Genomic DNA, 17187 nt, shown 5'->3' on the forward strand with positions numbered 1-17187 from the left:
GGGCACCGGGCAGGCTGTGTGTGGGGAGCCCCGTGGGACCGGGCGGGGGGGGAGAGGGCACCGGGCAGGCTGTGTGTGGGGAGCCCCGTGGGACCGGGCGGGGGGGGGAGAGGGCACCGGGCAGGCTGTGTGTGGGGCCCCGTGGGACCGGGCGGGGGGGGGAGGGCACCGGGCAGGCTGTGTGTGGGGAGCCCCGTGGGACCGGGCGGGGGGGGAGAGGGCACCGGGCAGGCTGTGTGTGGGGAGCCCCGTGGGACCGGGCGGGGGGGGAGGGCACCGGGCAGGCTGTGTGTGGGGAGCCCCGTGGGACCGGGCGGGGGGGGGAGGGCACCGGGCAGGCTGTGTGTGGCGCCCCGTGGGACCGGGCGGGGGGGGGGGGAGAGGGCACCGGGCAGGCTGTGTGGCGCCCCGTGGGACCGGGCGGGGGGGGAGAGGGCACCGGGCAGGCTGTGTGTGGGGAGCCCCGTGGGACCGGGCGGGGGGGGGAGGGCACCGGGCAGGCTGTGTGTGGGGAGCCCCGTGGGACCGGGCGGGGGGGGAGAGGGCACCGGGCAGGCTGTGTGTGGGGAGCCCCGTGGGACCGGGCGGGGGGGGGGGGGGGAGAGGGCACCGGGCAGGCTGTGTGTGGGGAGCCCCGTGGGACCGGGCGGGGGGGGAGAGGGCACCGGGCAGGCTGTGTGTGGGGCCCCGTGGGACCGGGCGGGGGGGGGAGGGCACCGGGCAGGCTGTGTGTGGGGAGCCCCGTGGGACCGGGCGGGGGGGGAGAGGGCACCGGGCAGGCTGTGTGTGGCGCCCCGTGGGACCGGGCGGGGGGGGAGAGGGCACCGGGCAGGCTGTGTGTGGGGAGCCCCGTGGGACCGGGCGGGGGGGGGAGGGCACCGGGCAGGCTGTGTGTGGGGCCCCGTGGGACCGGGCGGGGGGGGAGAGGGCACCGGGCAGGCTGTGTGTGGGGAGCCCCGTGGGACCGGGCGGGGGGGGAGAGGGCACCGGGCAGGCTGTGTGTGGGGAGCCCCGTGGGACCGGGCGGGGGGGAGAGGGCACCGGGCAGGCTGTGTGTGGGGAGCCCCGTGGGACCGGGCGGGGGGGAGAGGGCACCGGGCAGGCTGTGTGTGGGGCCCCGTGGGACCGGGCGGGGGGGGAGAGGGCACCGGGCAGGCTGTGTGGGGCCCCGTGGGACCGGGCGGGGGGGGGGAGGGCACCGGGCAGGCTGTGTGGGGCCCCGTGGGACCGGGCGGGGGGGGGGGAGGGCACCGGGCAGGCTGTGTGGGGCCCCGTGGGACCGGGCGGGGGGGGGAGAGGGCACCGGGCAGGCTGTGTGGCGCCCCGTGGGACCGGGCGGGGGGGGAGAGGGCACCGGGCAGGCTGTGTGTGGAGCCCCGTGGGACCGGGCGGGGGGGGAGAGGGCACCGGGCAGGCTGTGTGTGGGGAGCCCCGTGGGACCGGGCGGGGGGGGAGAGGGCACCGGGCAGGCTGTGTGTGGGGAGCCCCGTGGGACCGGGCGGGGGGGGGAGAGGGCACCGGGCAGGCTGTGTGTGGGGAGCCCCGTGGGACCGGGCGGGGGGGGGGGAGGGCACCGGGCAGGCTGTGTGTGTGGCGCCCCGTGGGACCGGGCGGGGGGGGAGAGGGCACCGGGCAGGCTGTGTGGCGCCCCGTGGGACCGGGCGGGGGGGGAGAGGGCACCGGGCAGGCTGTGTGTGGGGCCCCGTGGGACCGGGCGGGGGGGGAGAGGGCACCGGGCAGGCTGTGTGTGTGGCGCCCCGTGGGACCGGGCGGGGGGGGGGAGGGCACCAGGCAGGCTGTGTGGGGCCCCGTGGGACCGGGCGGGGGGGGGGAGGGCACCGGGCAGGCTGTGTGGGGCCCCGTGGGACCGGGCGGGGGGGGGAGGGCACCGGGCAGGCTGTGTGGGGCCCCGTGGGACCGGGCGGGGGGGGAGAGGGCACCGGGCAGGCTGTGTGTGTGGCGCCCCGTGGGACCGGGCGGGGGGGGAGAGGGCACCGGGCAGGCTGTGTGGGGAGCCCCGTGGGACCGGGCGGGGGGGAGGGCACCAGGCAGGCTGTGTGTGGGGAGCCCCGTGGGACCGGGCGGGGGGGGAGAGGGCACCGGGCAGGCTGTGTGTGGGGAGCCCCGTGGGACCGGGCGGGGGGGGAGAGGGCACCAGGCAGGCTGTGTGTGTGGAGCCCCGTGGGACCGGGCGGGGGGGGGAGAGGGCACCAGGCAGGCTGTGTGTGGGGAGCCCCGTGGGACCGGGCGGGGGGGGGGAGGGCACCGGGCAGGCTGTGTGTGGGGAGCCCCGTGGGACCGGGCGGGGGGGGGAGGGCACCGGGCAGGCTGTGTGGCGCCCCGTGGGACCGGGCGGGGGGGGAGAGGGCACCGGGCAGGCTGTGTGTGGGGAGCCCCGTGGGACCGGGCGGGGGGGAGAGGGCACCGGGCAGGCTGTGTGTGGGGAGCCCCGTGGGACCGGGCGGGGGGGGGGAGAGGGCACCGGGCAGGCTGTGTGGGGAGCCCCGTGGGACCGGGCGGGGGGGGGAGAGGGCACCGGGCAGGCTGTGTGTGGGGAGCCCCGTGGGACCGGGCGGGGGGGGGAGGGCACCGGGCAGGCTGTGTGTGGCGCCCCGTGGGACCGGGCGGGGGGGGAGAGGGCACCGGGCAGGCTGTGTGTGGGGAGCCCCGTGGGACCGGGCGGGGGGGAGAGGGCACCGGGCAGGCTGTGTGTGGGGAGCCCCGTGGGACCGGGCGGGGGGGAGAGGGCACCGGGCAGGCTGTGTGTGGGGAGCCCCGTGGGACCGGGCGGGGGGGGGAGAGGGCACCGGGCAGGCTGTGTGTGGGGCCCCGTGGGACCGGGCGGGGGGGGGAGGGCACCGGGCAGGCTGTGTGTGGGGCCCCGTGGGACCGGGCGGGGGGGGAGAGGGCACCGGGCAGGCTGTGTGTGGGGAGCCCCGTGGGACCGGGCGGGGGGGGGAGGGCACCGGGCAGGCTGTGTGTGGGGAGCCCCGTGGGACCGGGCGGGGGGGGAGAGGGCACCGGGCAGGCTGTGTGTGGGGCCCCGTGGGACCGGGCGGGGGGGGGAGGGCACCGGGCAGGCTGTGTGTGGGGCCCCGTGGGACCGGGCGGGGGGGGGAGAGGGCACCGGGCAGGCTGTGTGTGGGGAGCCCCGTGGGACCGGGCTGGGGGGGGGGAGAGGGCACCGGGCAGGCTGTGTGTGGGGAGCCCCGTGGGACCGGGCGGGGGGGGGAGAGGGCACCGGGCAGGCTGTGTGTGGGGAGCCCCGTGGGACCGGGCGGGGGGGGGAGGGCACCGGGCAGGCTGTGTGTGGGGCCCCGTGGGACCGGGCGGGGGGGGGAGAGGGCACCGGGCAGGCTGTGTGTGGGGCCCCGTGGGACCGGGAGGGGGGGGGGGAGAGGGCACCAGGCAGGCTGTGTGTGTGGGACCGGGCGGGGTGTACGGGGGGGCCACGGGGCAGGCTGTGTGCGTGGGACCGGGCGGGGTGTACGGGGGGGCCACGGGGCAGGCTGTGTGCGTGGGACCGGGCGGGGTGTACGGGGGGGCCACGGGGCAGGCTGTGTGCGTGGGACCGGGCGGGGTGTACGGGGGGGCCACGGGGCAGGCTGTGTGCGTGGGACCGGGCGGGGTGTACGGGGGGGCCACGGGGCAGGCTGTGTGCGTGGGACCGGGCGGGGTGTACGGGGGGGCCACGGGGCAGGCTGTGTGCGTGGGACCGGGCGGGGTGTACGGGGGGGCCACGGGGCAGGCTGTGTGCGTGGGACCGGGCGGGGTGTACGGGGGGGCCACGGGGCAGGCTGTGTGCGTGGGACCGGGCGGGGTGTACGGGGGGGCCACGGGGCAGGCTGTGTGCGTGGGACCGGGCGGGGTGTACGGGGGGGCCACGGGGCAGGCTGTGTGCGTGGGACCGGGCGGGGTGTACGGGGGGGCCACGGGGCAGGCTGTGTGCGTGGGACCGGGCGGGGTGTACGGGGGGGCCACGGGGCAGGCTGTGTGCGTGGGACCGGGCGGGGTGTACGGGGGGGGCCACGGGGCAGGCTGTGTGCGTGGGACCGGGCGGGGTGTACGGGGGGGCCACGGGGCAGGCTGTGTGCGTGGGACCGGGCGGGGTGTACGGGGGGGCCACGGGGCAGGCTGTGTGCGTGGGACCGGGCGGGGTGTACGGGGGGGGCCACGGGGCAGGCTGTGTGCGTGGGACCGGGCGGGGTGTACGGGGGGGCCACGGGGCAGGCTGTGTGCGTGGGACCGGGCGGGGTGTACGGGGGGGCCACGGGGCAGGCTGTGTGCGTGGGACCGGGCGGGGTGTACGGGGGGGCCACGGGGCAGGCTGTGTGCGTGGGACCGGGCGGGGTGTACGGGGGGGCCACGGGGCAGGCTGTGTGCGTGGGACCGGGCGGGGTGTACGGGGGGGGCCACGGGGCAGGCTGTGTGCGTGGGACCGGGCTGGGTGTGCCGTGGGGGGTGCTGGCTACTTTTCTCACCCTGTGGTGGCTCCGTGCTGTGATTCCTGGTGACTCACCCCGGTGTGTCTTGGGCCCGACCCGGGATAATTCCTGGCCAGGGGACTCCAGGCTGGGCGTAGGGCCTGTGAGAAGAGTCGGTCTCCTCTGAGCTGGGCTGGGAGCAGGAAAGGGGGGTTCAGAGCCCGTGATCCCCCCCCCCCCGAGGAATAAGGCCCCTGCCCTGGCTCCTGTGGTACCATCGCTCCCGCGCTGCCCTGTGTCCCTGGGAACCAATGAACCTTCTGTTCCCCTGCCGCCTGAGTCCCTCTGGTTGCGGGTAGGGTGCAGGGTCGGGGGCTTCCCCGCCACGTGTCACAACAGGGGGTACGGGCAGGCTGTGGGTGGAGCCCCGTGGCACCGGGCGGGGGGTACGGGCAGGCTGTGGGGGGAGCCCCGTGGCACCGGGCGGGGGGGGACGGGCAGGCTGTGGGGGGAGCCCCGTGGCACCGGGCGGGGGGGGACGGGCAGGCTGTGTGGGGAGCCCCGTGGCACCGGGCGGGGGGGGACGGGCAGGCTGTGGGGGGAGCCCCGTGGCACCGGGCGGGGGGGGGGGGGGACGGGCAGGCTGTGTGGGGAGCCCCGTGGCACCGGGCGGGGGGTACAGGCAGGCTGTGTGTGGGGAGCCCCGTGGCACCGGGCGGGGGGGTACAGGCAGGCTGTGTGGGGAGCCCCGTGGCACCGGGCGGGGGGTTACAGGCAGGCTGTGTGGGGAGCCCCGTGGCACCGGGCGGGGGGTACAGGCAGGCTGTTGGGGGCGCCCCGTGGCACCGGGCGGGGGGGTACAGGCAGGCTGTGGGGGGCGCCCCGTGGCACCGGGCGGGGGGGTACAGGCAGGCTGTGGGGGGCGCCCCGTGGCACCGGGCGGGGGGGTACAGGCAGGCTGTGGGGGGCGCCCCGTGGCACCGGGCGGGGGGGTACAGGCAGGCTGTGGGGGGCGCCCCGTGGCACCGGGCGGGGGGGTACAGGCAGGCTGTGGGGGGCGCCCCGTGGCACCGGGCGGGGGGTACAGGCAGGCTGTGGGGGGCGCCCCGTGGCACCGGGCGGGGGGGTACAGGCAGGCTGTGGGGGGCGCCCCGTGGCACCGGGCGGGGGGGTACAGGCAGGCTGTGGGGGGAGCCCCGTGGCACCGGGCGGGGGGGTACAGGCAGGCTGTGGGGGGCGCCCCGTGGCACCGGGCGGGGGGGTACAGGCAGGCTGTGGGGGGCGCCCCGTGGCACCGGGCGGGGGGGTACAGGCAGGCTGTGGGGGGCGCCCCGTGGCACCGGGCGGGGGGGTACAGGCAGGCTGTGGGGGGAGCCCCGTGGCACCGGGCGGGGGGGTACAGGCAGGCTGTGGGGGGCGCCCCGTGGCACCGGGCGGGGGGGCAGGCTGTGTGGGGCGCACTGGTGGCCCCCAAGCTCGGGGCAGCGCTGCTGTTCTGGGCGGGGTGCTGCTGCCCCCTGGTGGCACACAGGGGAGAAGCCTTCACCCTGCAGATTCCACCTCGGCTGGCTACGTCCCTCTGACCCCTCCAGTCCCATCCCAGGAGCAGGCCCCCCCCTTGTCCTGGGTGCTGGGTGCCGGGTGCCAGATGGCTGGGCAACTGGCTGGCCCCATCGTCTTGAGGCTCTGTCGCTGGGTTGGGGCCCAGGCCCCAGCCACACCCAGAGCTCTGCAAAGAGGAACCCCCCACACACACTTACCCATGCAACATGAAGGGGAAACTGAGGCACACCCAGTCTGGATACAATTCCCAGTCGCTCACACCCTGGCAGCCACAAGAGCCCTGGCTTGAGTGGGGGTCCCGGAGCTGCTGCTGCAGGGCACGGGGCCTGCCTGCTCCCAGGCTGTCTAGCTGGAGCTCGCCGGGCCGCCTGGGCCAGGGGCCGCATGCTCCTGCCCCAGGCCCAGCAAGGTGCCGAGAGCCGGCGCCAGGGACCCAAATGCTGAGGGGCTGCAGGAGCGTTTCCTCGCTGCTATTTCGGGTGAGGCAGAGTCTCATGTGCCAGCTGGCACTGCCAGCAGGGCACCAGCTGTTCTAATAAGCAGCTGATGCACAGCAGAGACCCCAGCCAGCGGGAGATTGCTACAGACCCGGGGTTAATCGGCACACAGTGGCAAGGCAGCCGGGCCCTCGCTCCCAGGGGGGCTCTGCACAGGGACGGGGGCAAAGGCTGCCCTGATCCTGGTTATGTGGACACCTCAGCCAGCCCCAAGCCGCCAGGAGGGGCACCGACGTGCCGAGCTCCGAGCAGGGCAACGGGCTGCACTGCGGGGCCTGGCCCTGCCCCGCGGGCAGCTTGGACAGCGGGGGCGCGTGTCACGTTACTGAATTTGAGGGAAGCAGCCAGGTCGCTGCTGCACCCATGGGGGGGTGCTGGCCCCAAAAATGGTATAAAAGGGGCCATGTGGGGTGTTGAATAGACGCTCACTGTCTGCTGATCCCGTGTACGCTGGGCATGTGGCTGTAGAATGTCTGCGTGTGGAGTTAGGGATCTGTGATCTGTGTGGAGACTGAATATTTCTCTGCATGTGGTTGAGCATTGGGCAGAGCCTGGCCTATGGACATGCTAATCAGAGAGGCCCTGTGGGACAATGGCTCTCAATGGGCCAAGGACACACCTAAAGAATGAGGGCGGACACCTGAGAGCTGCCAGCAGGGAACACAGGGATAGGCCACTGGCCAGGAGACCTGCTGCAGCCAAGAAGAGATGAGGAAGGAGGGATAAATAGGCCATGTGGGCATCTCCATCTTGGTACTCAGCTCAGCCCTTCATCCCAGAGGCAGCACTGCAGGGATCGAAGAGCCTGGAAGACCTGTGAACCCATCCTGATCTAGGATGTGCAACAAGAACTTTTAAACCAGCAGCTGTAACATCTCTGCTAGAGCCTGCATCGAGAACTGGGAGATTCGGTGCATGTAACGTACGATACTTTAGCAACCTCACTCTCATGCTTTTCTTTATTGTAATAATAAACCTTTAGTTGTTAGATGCTAAAGGATTGGCCCAGCGTGATTTGTGGGTAAGGTCCAGAGGGTAAATTGACCAGGGATCTGTGGCTGGTTTCTTAGAACCAGACAGAACTTGTTCGGGGTAGGTGGGATTGGGTGCTAGGACCCCCCACGTGTGTATGAGGCCCGGGGCCATCTGGGGCACGGATATTGCTGGGGTGTCGGAGGGGTTTTCCTCGTGAGGCTTCAGGCAGGCAGCTGAAGCGCTCTGTGGGACTGGTTGGGAAGGTCACCAGTCTGGGGGTTGTAAGGAGCCCCAGATTTGAGCAATTTGCCCTGAGCGGACACCCTCAGCTGTGCCCAGACACGGCCCGGTCCGTCACAGCAGGGCAGAACACGGTATCAGGGACTAGAGCCCCGGGCCCCTTCCCCAGCCCTGTGAGCCCGGTCAGTGTCCCTCCCTCCCCCTGCCAGCAAACCCAGCCTGTCTCCAGATCTTTGCAGACACATGCCTTCATTATCTGCTCCATTCGCTTTCCACAGGCTCCAGGGCCACAGCATGGCACGGCCGGGCAGGGTACGGAACGGGTCGGCAGGGCACAGCACAGCATGGCACGGCCGGGCACAAAGTGGGGCGGGACGGCAGGGCAGGGCACAAAGTGGGGCGGGACGGCAGGGCAGGGCACACTGGCCGGTGACCATACTAGAGCTGGGGCCAGAGGGCGCCTGTGTGATGCTCACGGTGTGCGTGTTGGGGGACAGGTGGCAGCGTGGGAAGGGCTGGGGGGGGCAGCGAGTGGCACCGTCCCTGGCCCGTCGTCTCCGCCGTCACAGGCGCTTGAAGTCCTCCAGGGCCACGTGAGCGGCATTGCGGCCTGCGGCGCCCATCACGCCCCCGCCTGCAGAGGAAACAGCCAGGGGACCCGTCAGAGCCGCCGTGGGGAGGGGGCAGCCCAGCCGGGCAAGGGCCCAGAGCTAACAAGACATGCTGGGCTGGGCAGCCCCTGTGCACAGAACCGGGGCCCCCACCCTGCCCCTCCAGGGAGCTGACTCTCCGGCCGCAGCCCAGGGGTTCCCAGGCTGCCCGGGCCAGAGCCACCTGCTGGAGCCAGCGCCAGGACACGCCCCCCGGCACAGCTCGGCCCCAGGCCCCTGGCCCCCGCCTGTGACCCAAGGGCTGCCAGCTCAGCCCAGGCCCAGCTCCCCGCCGCGGGGGCAGGATCCCGTACCAGGGTGGGCGCTGCTGCCGCAGAGGTAGAGGCCTGGGACAGGGGACCTGTAGCCGGAGTGCGAGGGCACCGGCCGGGCGAAGTACAGCTGGTCCAGGGACATCGCGCCGTGGAAGATGTTCTGCAGACAACAGGCCGAGTCAGGCCCCGGTCGAGCGTCCTCCCCTCCCTGCCCAGCCCACAGCTCCGGCTGCCTGCTCTGTGCGTTGGGCCGGGCACAGGTGGGCAGGGGCGGGCCAGGGCGGGGGATGCTGCCCCTCGGGGGATGGTTAGCCAGGCTCCTGCCTGAGCGCCCAGGGAGCTTTCTGAGGAAATAGATCGATTTCCTAGAACTGCTCCGGTGCTGGGAGGAAGTGGGCAGAGGGAAGCAGGGGTGGGCGGGGCAGGGCAGAGGGAAGTGGGGGCCGGGTGGGGCAGGGCAGAGGGAAGCAGGGGTGGGCGGGGCAGGGCAGAGGAAAGTGGGGGCCGGGTGGGGCAGGGCGGGGGCTGGGCAGAGGGAGGCGGGGGCCGAGCAGGGCAGGGAGGGGGCTGGGCGGGGCAGGGCGGGGGCTGGGCAGAGGGAAGCAGGGTCGGGCGGGGGCCGGGTGGGGGCTGGGCAGAGGGAGGTGGGGGCTGGGCAGGGCAGGGGCAGGGCAGAGGGAGGCGGGGGCCGGGCGGGGGCTGGGCAGAGGGAGATAGGGGCCGGGCGGGGCAGGGGCTGGGCAGAGGGAGGCGGGGGCCGGGCGGGGGCTGGGCAGAGGGAGATAGGGGCCGGGCGGGGCAGGGGCTGGGCAGAGGGAGGCGGGGGCCGGGCGGGGCAGGGGCTGGGCAGAGGGAGGCGGGGGCTGGGTGGGGCTGGGCAGAGGGAGGCGGGGGCCGGGCGGGGGCTGGGCAGAGGGAGATAGGGGCCGGGCGGGGCAGGGGGGGGGGGCTGGGCAGAGGGAGGGGGGGCCGGGGGGCGGGGCTGGGCAGAGGGAGGCGGGGGCCGGGCGGGGGCTGGGCAGAGGGAGATAGGGGCCGGGCGGGGCAGGGGCTGGGCAGAGGGAGGCGGGGGCTGGGTGGGGCTGGGCAGAGGGAGGCGGGGGCTGGGTGGGGCTGGGCAGAGGGAGGCGGGGGCCGGGCGGGGCAGGTGCAGTGGGCACTGTGACTCCCGTGATATACCCACCCCTCCAGGCAGCCCAAAGATCTTCTCCAGGGAGGGCGGTGTCAGGATGTCTCTGCCGATGACGGAGGCCTTGAAGCCGGGGGCGTAGGCTTCCACCCAGTCGAACACTAGAGAGACGGCGAGAGGCGCTTGGCAGGCGTCTGCCTCTCCACTGGGCTCAGAGGCCTCTCCTGCCCCCCGGGATGTGCGTGGGGGTGGGAGCGAGCCACGGGACGTAAGCAGGGGTGGGAATGAACTGTGGGATGTGTGTGGAGGCGGGAACAATCCGCAGGATGGGCGTGGGGGCAGGGACGGAGGCGGGAGCGAGCTACAGGACATGCGTGGGGATGGGAACGAGCTGTGGGACATGCGTGGGGATGGGAGCGAGCTGTGGGACATGCGTGGGGATGGGAACGAGCTGTGGGACAGGTGTGGGGGTGGGGGCGAGCTGCGGGATGGGCGCGGGGGCGAGCCGCAGGATGGGTGTGGGGGCAGGGGCGGGGGCAAGAGTGAGCTACAGGACTTGCGTGGGGGCGGGGGCGAGCTGCGGGACGGGCGTGGGGGCAAGCTGCGGGACGGGCGTGAGCCGCAGGATGGGCGTGGGAGCGGGGGCGAGCCGCGGGATTGCCATGGGGACGGGCGTGAGCTGCAGGACTGGCGTGGGAGCGGGGGCGAGCAACAGAACAGGCATGGGGGCGAGGGTGAGCCGCAGGACGGGCGTGGGGGCGGGGGTGAGCTCTGGGATGGGTGTGGGGGCGGGGGTGAGCTCTGGGACGGGTGTGGGGGCGAGCCGCGGGACGGGTGTGGGGGCGGGATGAGCCGCGGGATAGGCGCAGGGGCGAGCCGTGGGGCGGGGGCGAGCTGCGGGAGGGGGGCGAGCCGCGGGACGGGCGTGGGGGCAGGGGCGAGCCGCGGGACGGGCGTGAGCTGCGGGACGGGCGTGGGGCGGGGGCGAGCTCTGGGACGGGTGTGGGGGCGAGCTGCGGGACGGGCGAGCTGCGGGACGGGCGTGGGGCGGGGGCGAGCTCTGGGACGGGCGTGGGGGCGGGGCTGAGCCGCGGGATAGGCGCGGGGGTGAGCTGCGGGAGGGGGGCGAGCCGCGGGACTGGCGTGGGGGCGGGGGCGAGCCGCGGGACGGGCGTGGGGGCAGGGGCGAGCCGCGGGACGGGCGTGGGGGCAGGGGCGAGCCGCGGGACTGGCGTGGGGGCGGGGGCGAGCCGCGGGACGGGCGTGGGGGCGGGGGCGAGCCGCGGGACGGGTGTGGGGGCGGGGGCGAGCCGCGGGACTGGCGTGGGGGCGGGGGCGAGCCGCGGGACGGGTGTGGGGGCGGGGGCGAGCTCTGGGACGGGTGTGGGGGCGAGCTGCATGACGGGTGTGGGGGCGGGGGCGAGCTCTGGGACTGGTGTGGGGGCGAGCTGCATGACGGGTGTGGGGGCGGGGGCGAGCTCTGGGACTGGTGTGGGGGCGAGCTGCATGACGGGTGTGGGGGCGGGGGTGAGCTCTGGGACGGGTGTGGGGGCGGGCAGGGGGCCATGCCTAGGAGGTACCGAGCGCCGGGACCGCGGCGTTACCCGTGTCGGCGTAGGCGTTCTCCTCCCGCTGGTCCCAGGGCCGGCCGCCGGCCAGCGCGTAGGGGGTGTACTGCGTGAAGAGAGAGACCACATGGCAGCCGGGCGGGGCCAGTGTGGGGTCCAGAGCCGAGGGGATGCACAGCTCGATCATGGGCCTGGGGGGAGCAAGAGTTGGATGGTGCCAACAGCCCCCAGCCGCGCCGGGCTGACGTGGGGGGGGGCTGTACAGTCGAGTGGCCCTGGGCCCGCGCTGGTGGGGCACCCCTGGTTGCTGTGTGGGCTGTGGGCGACCCCTACTGGCCGGTGTGAGCACTGCCCAGGGGGGCGCCCCAGGGCCCGCAGGTCAGGCAGACAATGGCCCGAGGGGTTCTCAGCTGAGCAGGGAAGGGGGGTACCCGCAGGAGGTGCGGTCAGTGGTTGTGGGAGGGGCGGGCTGGGCAAACACGAAGAGAAGGGGCTGAGCCGAGTGCGGGGTCAGGGCCTGTCCCCCCCACGGGGCCTGGGGCTGCCTGCCCCCTGCTCCCCCGTCCCCATCGCGCCCGGGCCGCGCTGTATCCGCAGCAGCAATGACCCGCCCTACTCTACCGGCCGGCGGATCCCGTCTGGGTGCAGGGTCGGGGGTCCCTGACGCACCGTCACACGGGGTCACAGCTCCACTCTACCCCCAGCTTCCGGCCTGGCCTCTCCCCTGTGCCCCCCCGGGGCCCAGCTGTACCTGGCGGAGGGCTCCCCATGGCTGGCCTGCTGGAAGGCTCGCTGGAGCAGGGACGTGGCCTCGCAGTTCAGGTGGATGGAGCACTGGTGGTGCGGCAGTGGGCGGCCTGTGCCTGCGTTGGGCACGGCCCGGAAGCTGGGCAGCCGATCCACCGCCACTGGGCATGGAGGAGACGGTGACTCCGGGCAGAGGGACCTGGCGCCGGCTGGGCCAGGCCACCCCGAGGGCTCCCCTCCAGCCTCTGGCTCGGAGACCCACCACAGCTCCCTCCTCCGGTCCCGGCCCCCAGCCCCAGGGCCCCCACGGCTCCCAGGCCCAGGGCCAACGGCCCCCACGGCCCCCAGCCCCAGGGCCCACGGCCCCACTTACCGTTGATCTTGGTGACGGGGGAGCACGTGTCGACCTGCGCCACTTGCTGCAGGAACTCCTCCGGCAGCCGCCCCTGGCGCAGGGAGACGGTCATAGCTTTGCCAGGCACCCGCCCAGCTCCACTCTGCAGCTCGCCACACCCTGCCTGGCCCTCGCCGGGCACATGCAGGTCCACTCTGCAGCCCCCCACACCCCGCCTGGCCCTCGCCGGGCACCTGTCCAGCTCCACTCTGCAGCCCCCCACACCCTGCCTGGCCCTCGCCGGGCACCTGTCCAGCTCCACTCTGCAGCCCCCCACACCCTGCCTGGCCCTCGCCGGGCACCCGCCCAGCTCCACTCTGCAGCTCCCCACACCCTGCCTGGCCCTCGCCGGGCGCCCGCCCAGCTCCACTCTGCAGCCCCCCACACCCTGCCTGGCCCTCGCCGGGCGCCCGCCCAGCTCCACTCTGCAGCTCCCCACACCCTGCCTGGCCCTCGCCGGGCACCCGCCCAGCTCCACTCTGCAGCCCCCCACACCCTGCCTGGCCCTCGCCGGGCACCCGCCCAGCTCCACTCTGCAGCCCCCCACACCCTGCCTGGCCCTCGCCGGGCGCCCGCCCAGCTCCACTCTGCAGCCCCCCACACCCTGCCTGGCCCTCGCCGGGCGCCCGCCCAGCTCCACTCTGCAGCCCCCCACACCCTGCCTGGCCCTCGCCGGGCGCCTGCCCAGCTCCACTCTGCAGCCCCCCACACCCTGCCTGGCCCTCGCCGGGCGCCCGCCCAGCTCCACTCTGCAGCCCCCCACACCCTGCCTGGCCCTCGCCGGGCGCCCGCCCAGCTCCACTCTGCAGCCCCCCACGCCCTGCCTGGCCCTCGCCAGGCGCCCGCCCAGCTCCACTCTGCAGCCCCCCACACCCTGCCTGGCCCTCGCCGGGCGCCCGCCCAGCTCCACTCTGCAGCCCCCCACACCCTGCCTGGCCCTCGCCAGGCGCCCGCCCAGCTCCACTCTGCAGCCCCCCACACCCTGCCTGGCCCTCTCCAGGCGCCCACCCAGCTCCACTCTGCAGCCCCCCACACCCTGCCTGGCCCTCGCCAGGCGCCCGCCCAGCTCCACTCTGCGGCCCCCCATGCCCTGCCTGGCCCTCGCCGGGGCTCCCGGGCGCCCCACAGCGGAAGGTGGTGTCACACTCCCCGTGGGGGAGGGGCTCAGTGTGACGAACGCGCCTCTCCCCCAGCAGTACCTGCCCAGCCACACCCAGGTGCCCCCAGAGCCAGGGAGCCAGCTGGGCAGCGCGGGGTCTCCCCAGTGTGATGTAGTGGGGGGTAACCTGCTAACTCTCTGGCTGCTGTCTGTAGCACCACCCAGCAGACAAGCGATGAGTCACTATGCAAAGAGGGTATCCCAATTGGTTTGGCCAGCTGACCCCCCTGGAGAGGAACAAAGGAAGGTGGATGCTGCCCTGGCTGGGGGGCAGGGCTGGGGGAGAGTGAGTTAGTTCCTGTCTGGAAAGCAGGGAAGAAGGAGCTGGGGAGGGGGCTGGGATTCCCCTATCTCAAGGGGGCACTGAGGCCTCTTAGCCCCAGTTCCTGTAACCAGATTACATCTGTGCTGTGCTGTATCCTGGAGAGGCAATAAACTTCCTCTATTCCACCGGCTGGTGAAGTCTGTTTGTGCCATTTCGGGGTGCAGGAGACGGGGGACCCCCAACGCGCCGTCACACTGGTGTCAGAAGTGGGATGCACTGCACCCTGTGGATGAAGCTTCCAGCGGCGAGTGACAAGGCGCGGTAGAAGCAAGAGCCCTGGAGCCAGGCGTGCTGGAGACAGAGCGAAGCGGTTCCTGGGAATCGTGGGGCGCTGCAGCACTAGACTGGTGAGTCTGCACCGAGGGGCCCAGCGGGCAGATGGCCTACGCCCGACTCTTGAAGGCAGAGCTGGTGGGGCTGTGCAGAGAGAGGGGCTTGCCTGTGCGGAAAGCAGCCAAGGCCCAGCTGATTGCCAAGCTGGAAGAGAATGACCAGCCACAGGGCCAGGATCTTGTCCCCAGGGGAAGCAGCCAGACCCCCCCGAGAGTGTGTCAGGCTCAGAGAGGGGGAGGAGCGCTGGAACCCACCGGAGAGATGAGACACGTCTCCCGGGAGGCCTGCAAGCCGTAGCCCATCTAGGGCAGGGGCCAGCCCAGCGGAGCTGCGGCGGCTGGAGATCCAGCTGTGGATAAAGGAATTGGAAGCAGAGGACCAAGAGAGGGACCGCCAGGATCGAGAGAAGGACCGCCAGGATCGAGAGAAGGAACGCCAAGATCGAGAGAAGGACCGCCAGGATCGAGAGAAGGACCGCCAGGATCGAGAGAGGGACCGCCAGGACCGAGAGAAGGAGCGCCAAGATCGAGAGAGGCAGCGGCAGCATGAGCTGGCCATGGCAGAGCGGAGAACCGGCAGGGCACCGGCTGCGCCAAGTGCGGATGGGCCCCAGGGTCCCAGGACTGCCAGGCACTTGGAGAGGCTCACGGTGGCCCAACTGAAGGACATGGGTGACATAGACGGGTTCCTCAGTGCCTTTGAGAGGGCCTGTGGACTGCAACGGGTCCCCCCGGCTGACTGGCTGCAGGAGCTCGTCCCCGCACTGAACCAGGAGGCGGCCGGAGTGCTCAGTCAGCTGGAGGACCTACAGCCAGGGGATTACAACCGAGTCAAGGAGGCCCTGCTGCACAAGTTCGGGCTGACCCCCGAGATGTACAGGAAGAAGTTCCGGGGGGTACGGAAAGGGCCACGGGAGACCTATGTGGATCTGGCCTCCCGCCTGGCGCAATACTGCCGCAAGTGGGTGTCTGGAGTCGGAGCCCAGACTGCAGAGGAGCTGCTCAAGCTGGTCATGATGGAGCAGTTCTATGAAGCGTGCCCACCCAAACTGAGGCTGTGGCTCAAGGACCGGAGACCAGAGACCCCCCCAGGAGGGTGGGAGGCTGGCGGATGAGTTCACGGAGAGCCGGTCCGGGTGTGAACGGGAGTCCCGGAGAGAAAGGGAACCGCGCAGAGACCGGATCTCGGCTGAGCAACGGAGGGAGTCAACTACGGGGCGAGACCAAGGAACAGGTCGTCTGTGCCCCAGAGAACCAGCCAGGGCCTGGACAGAGACAGCCCAAAGCCTAACTTGCCATCGCTGTGGGCAAAAAGGCCACAAGAGGGCTCAGTGCACCAGGTCCCAGGACCGGGGACTTTCCAAGGTTAACTGGCTGGGGCGGGAGGAAGGGCAGGCTGCCCCAGAGGCAGGGGCTGGCAGGCAAACCTCAGCTCAGAGAGAGGGGAAGGATGCTCAGTGCACCTTCCCTGGGAGGTCTGACCCTTGGGAGGCGGATTTCTCCGTGTACCGGGTGGGGGCAGGACGGCCCCTGCGGAGCGAGTGCCTCATACCCCTGGAGGTGGATGGTAGGAAGGTGACGGGCTTCTGGGACACGGGGGCAGAGGTGACTCTGGCCCGATCTGACATAGTGGCCCCAGAGCGGATACTACCCCACACCCAGCTGACCCTGAAGGGCATAGACGGGTCCCCATTCAAGGTGCCTGTAGCCAGGGTGCATCTGAAATGGGGGGCCAAGGAAGGTGTCAAGGAAGAGGGGGTGCACCCGCACTTGCCCACCGAGGTGCTGATGGGGAATGACCTAGAGGAGTGGCCCCATGAATCCCAGCGGGCTCTAGTCACTACCCGGAGCCAGAGCCAGCGGGGGGCTGACAACGTGGGTCCAGGGAAGGACTCCTGGCAGCGTCCTCAGGGTCCCATCCCAGTGGACACGGGGTCCAGCCAGGCTGGGACTCTGGACCTAGGCAAAGGTGGGGAACAGGTCCCGATCCCTGCCTCAGCAGCTGAATTCCAGGCTGAGGTGCAGGCAGACCCCTCCTTGCAGAGGCTGAGGGACCAGGCTGGCCTCCGTGCAGCTCAGCCCTGGGGGAGAGGTGGCCAGGAGAGATTCCTGCGGGAGCGTGGGCTCCTGTTCCGTGAGTGGCTTCCCCCCAGGAAGGTGAGGGCATGGGGGGTCCAGCGGCAGCTGGTCGTCCCCCGAAAGTATCGCCTCGAGCTGCTGTATTTGGCCCACGATGTCCCCGTTGGGGGCCACCGGGGGATCCGGAGCACCCGGCTGAAGCTGCTCCAGCACTTCTACTGGCCGGGAATCTTTACAGCCGTGCAGCGGTACTGCCGGTCCTGTGACTCCTGCCAGAGGGGCGGGAAGGCCCAAGACAGGAGGAAAGCGGCTTGGGGGCCCCTACCCCGTATAGAGGAGCCTCTGGGCTTGCTGAGAGAGTTATGGGAGGGGAAGACCTCCCTGGATGGAGCATCGGGGATGGAAGCCGCCCTGGCTGTCCAGAGAAGGCTCGCTGGGCTCATGGCCCCGGCCCGAGAGACCCTGGCCAGAGATCAAGGCCAGCGGAAGGGTGGGTGTGACCCCCGAGGACAGGCCTGTGCCAGTCGCCCTGGAGCGGGGCGGCGAGTGGACAGAGGGAAGCCAGCTCATGTGGGGCCTCACCACGGCCGGCCCGAGTCAAGGGGAGCACCCATGTCCCCAGGGTGGGTCCCCACGCAGAGGACCCGAACTTCCCTAGGTCACGAGCGGAGTGACCCTGCTCAGTTCGCTCTCGGAGGGGGGAGAACTGTGACGTAGTGGGGGGGAACCTGCTAACTCTCTGGCTGCTGTCTGTAGCACCATTGAGCAGGACAATGTAGCACTTTAAAGACTAACAAGATGGTTTATTAGATGATGAGCTTTGGGGGGCA

The 17187-nt window shown here is 72.6% G+C and overlaps 1 protein-coding gene across 1 annotated transcript in view; it reads right to left on the bottom strand.

The window, feature by feature from the left end:
- Positions 1–7424: 7424 nt before the first annotated feature.
- The window catches only part of PYROXD2 (pyridine nucleotide-disulphide oxidoreductase domain 2), a 45093-nt gene continuing 35330 nt past the window's right edge, over positions 7425–17187 (bottom strand). The window contains exons 11-16 of the mRNA XM_089780323.1: positions 12442–12514; positions 12073–12229; positions 11358–11512; positions 9808–9914; positions 8664–8784; positions 7425–8333 (exon numbers count right to left, since the gene is read on the bottom strand). Coding sequence (XP_089636449.1) covers positions 8263–8333; positions 8664–8784; positions 9808–9914; positions 11358–11512; positions 12073–12229; positions 12442–12514 — 684 coding nt within the window. The 3' untranslated portion in view covers positions 7425–8262. The remainder of the gene's footprint in view (positions 8334–8663; positions 8785–9807; positions 9915–11357; positions 11513–12072; positions 12230–12441; positions 12515–17187) is intronic.

This window comes from Pelodiscus sinensis, chromosome 8 (assembly GCF_052426305.1).
Source record: "Pelodiscus sinensis isolate ZL-2025 chromosome 8, ASM5242630v1, whole genome shotgun sequence".
Taxonomy (NCBI): Eukaryota; Metazoa; Chordata; order Testudines; family Trionychidae; genus Pelodiscus; species Pelodiscus sinensis.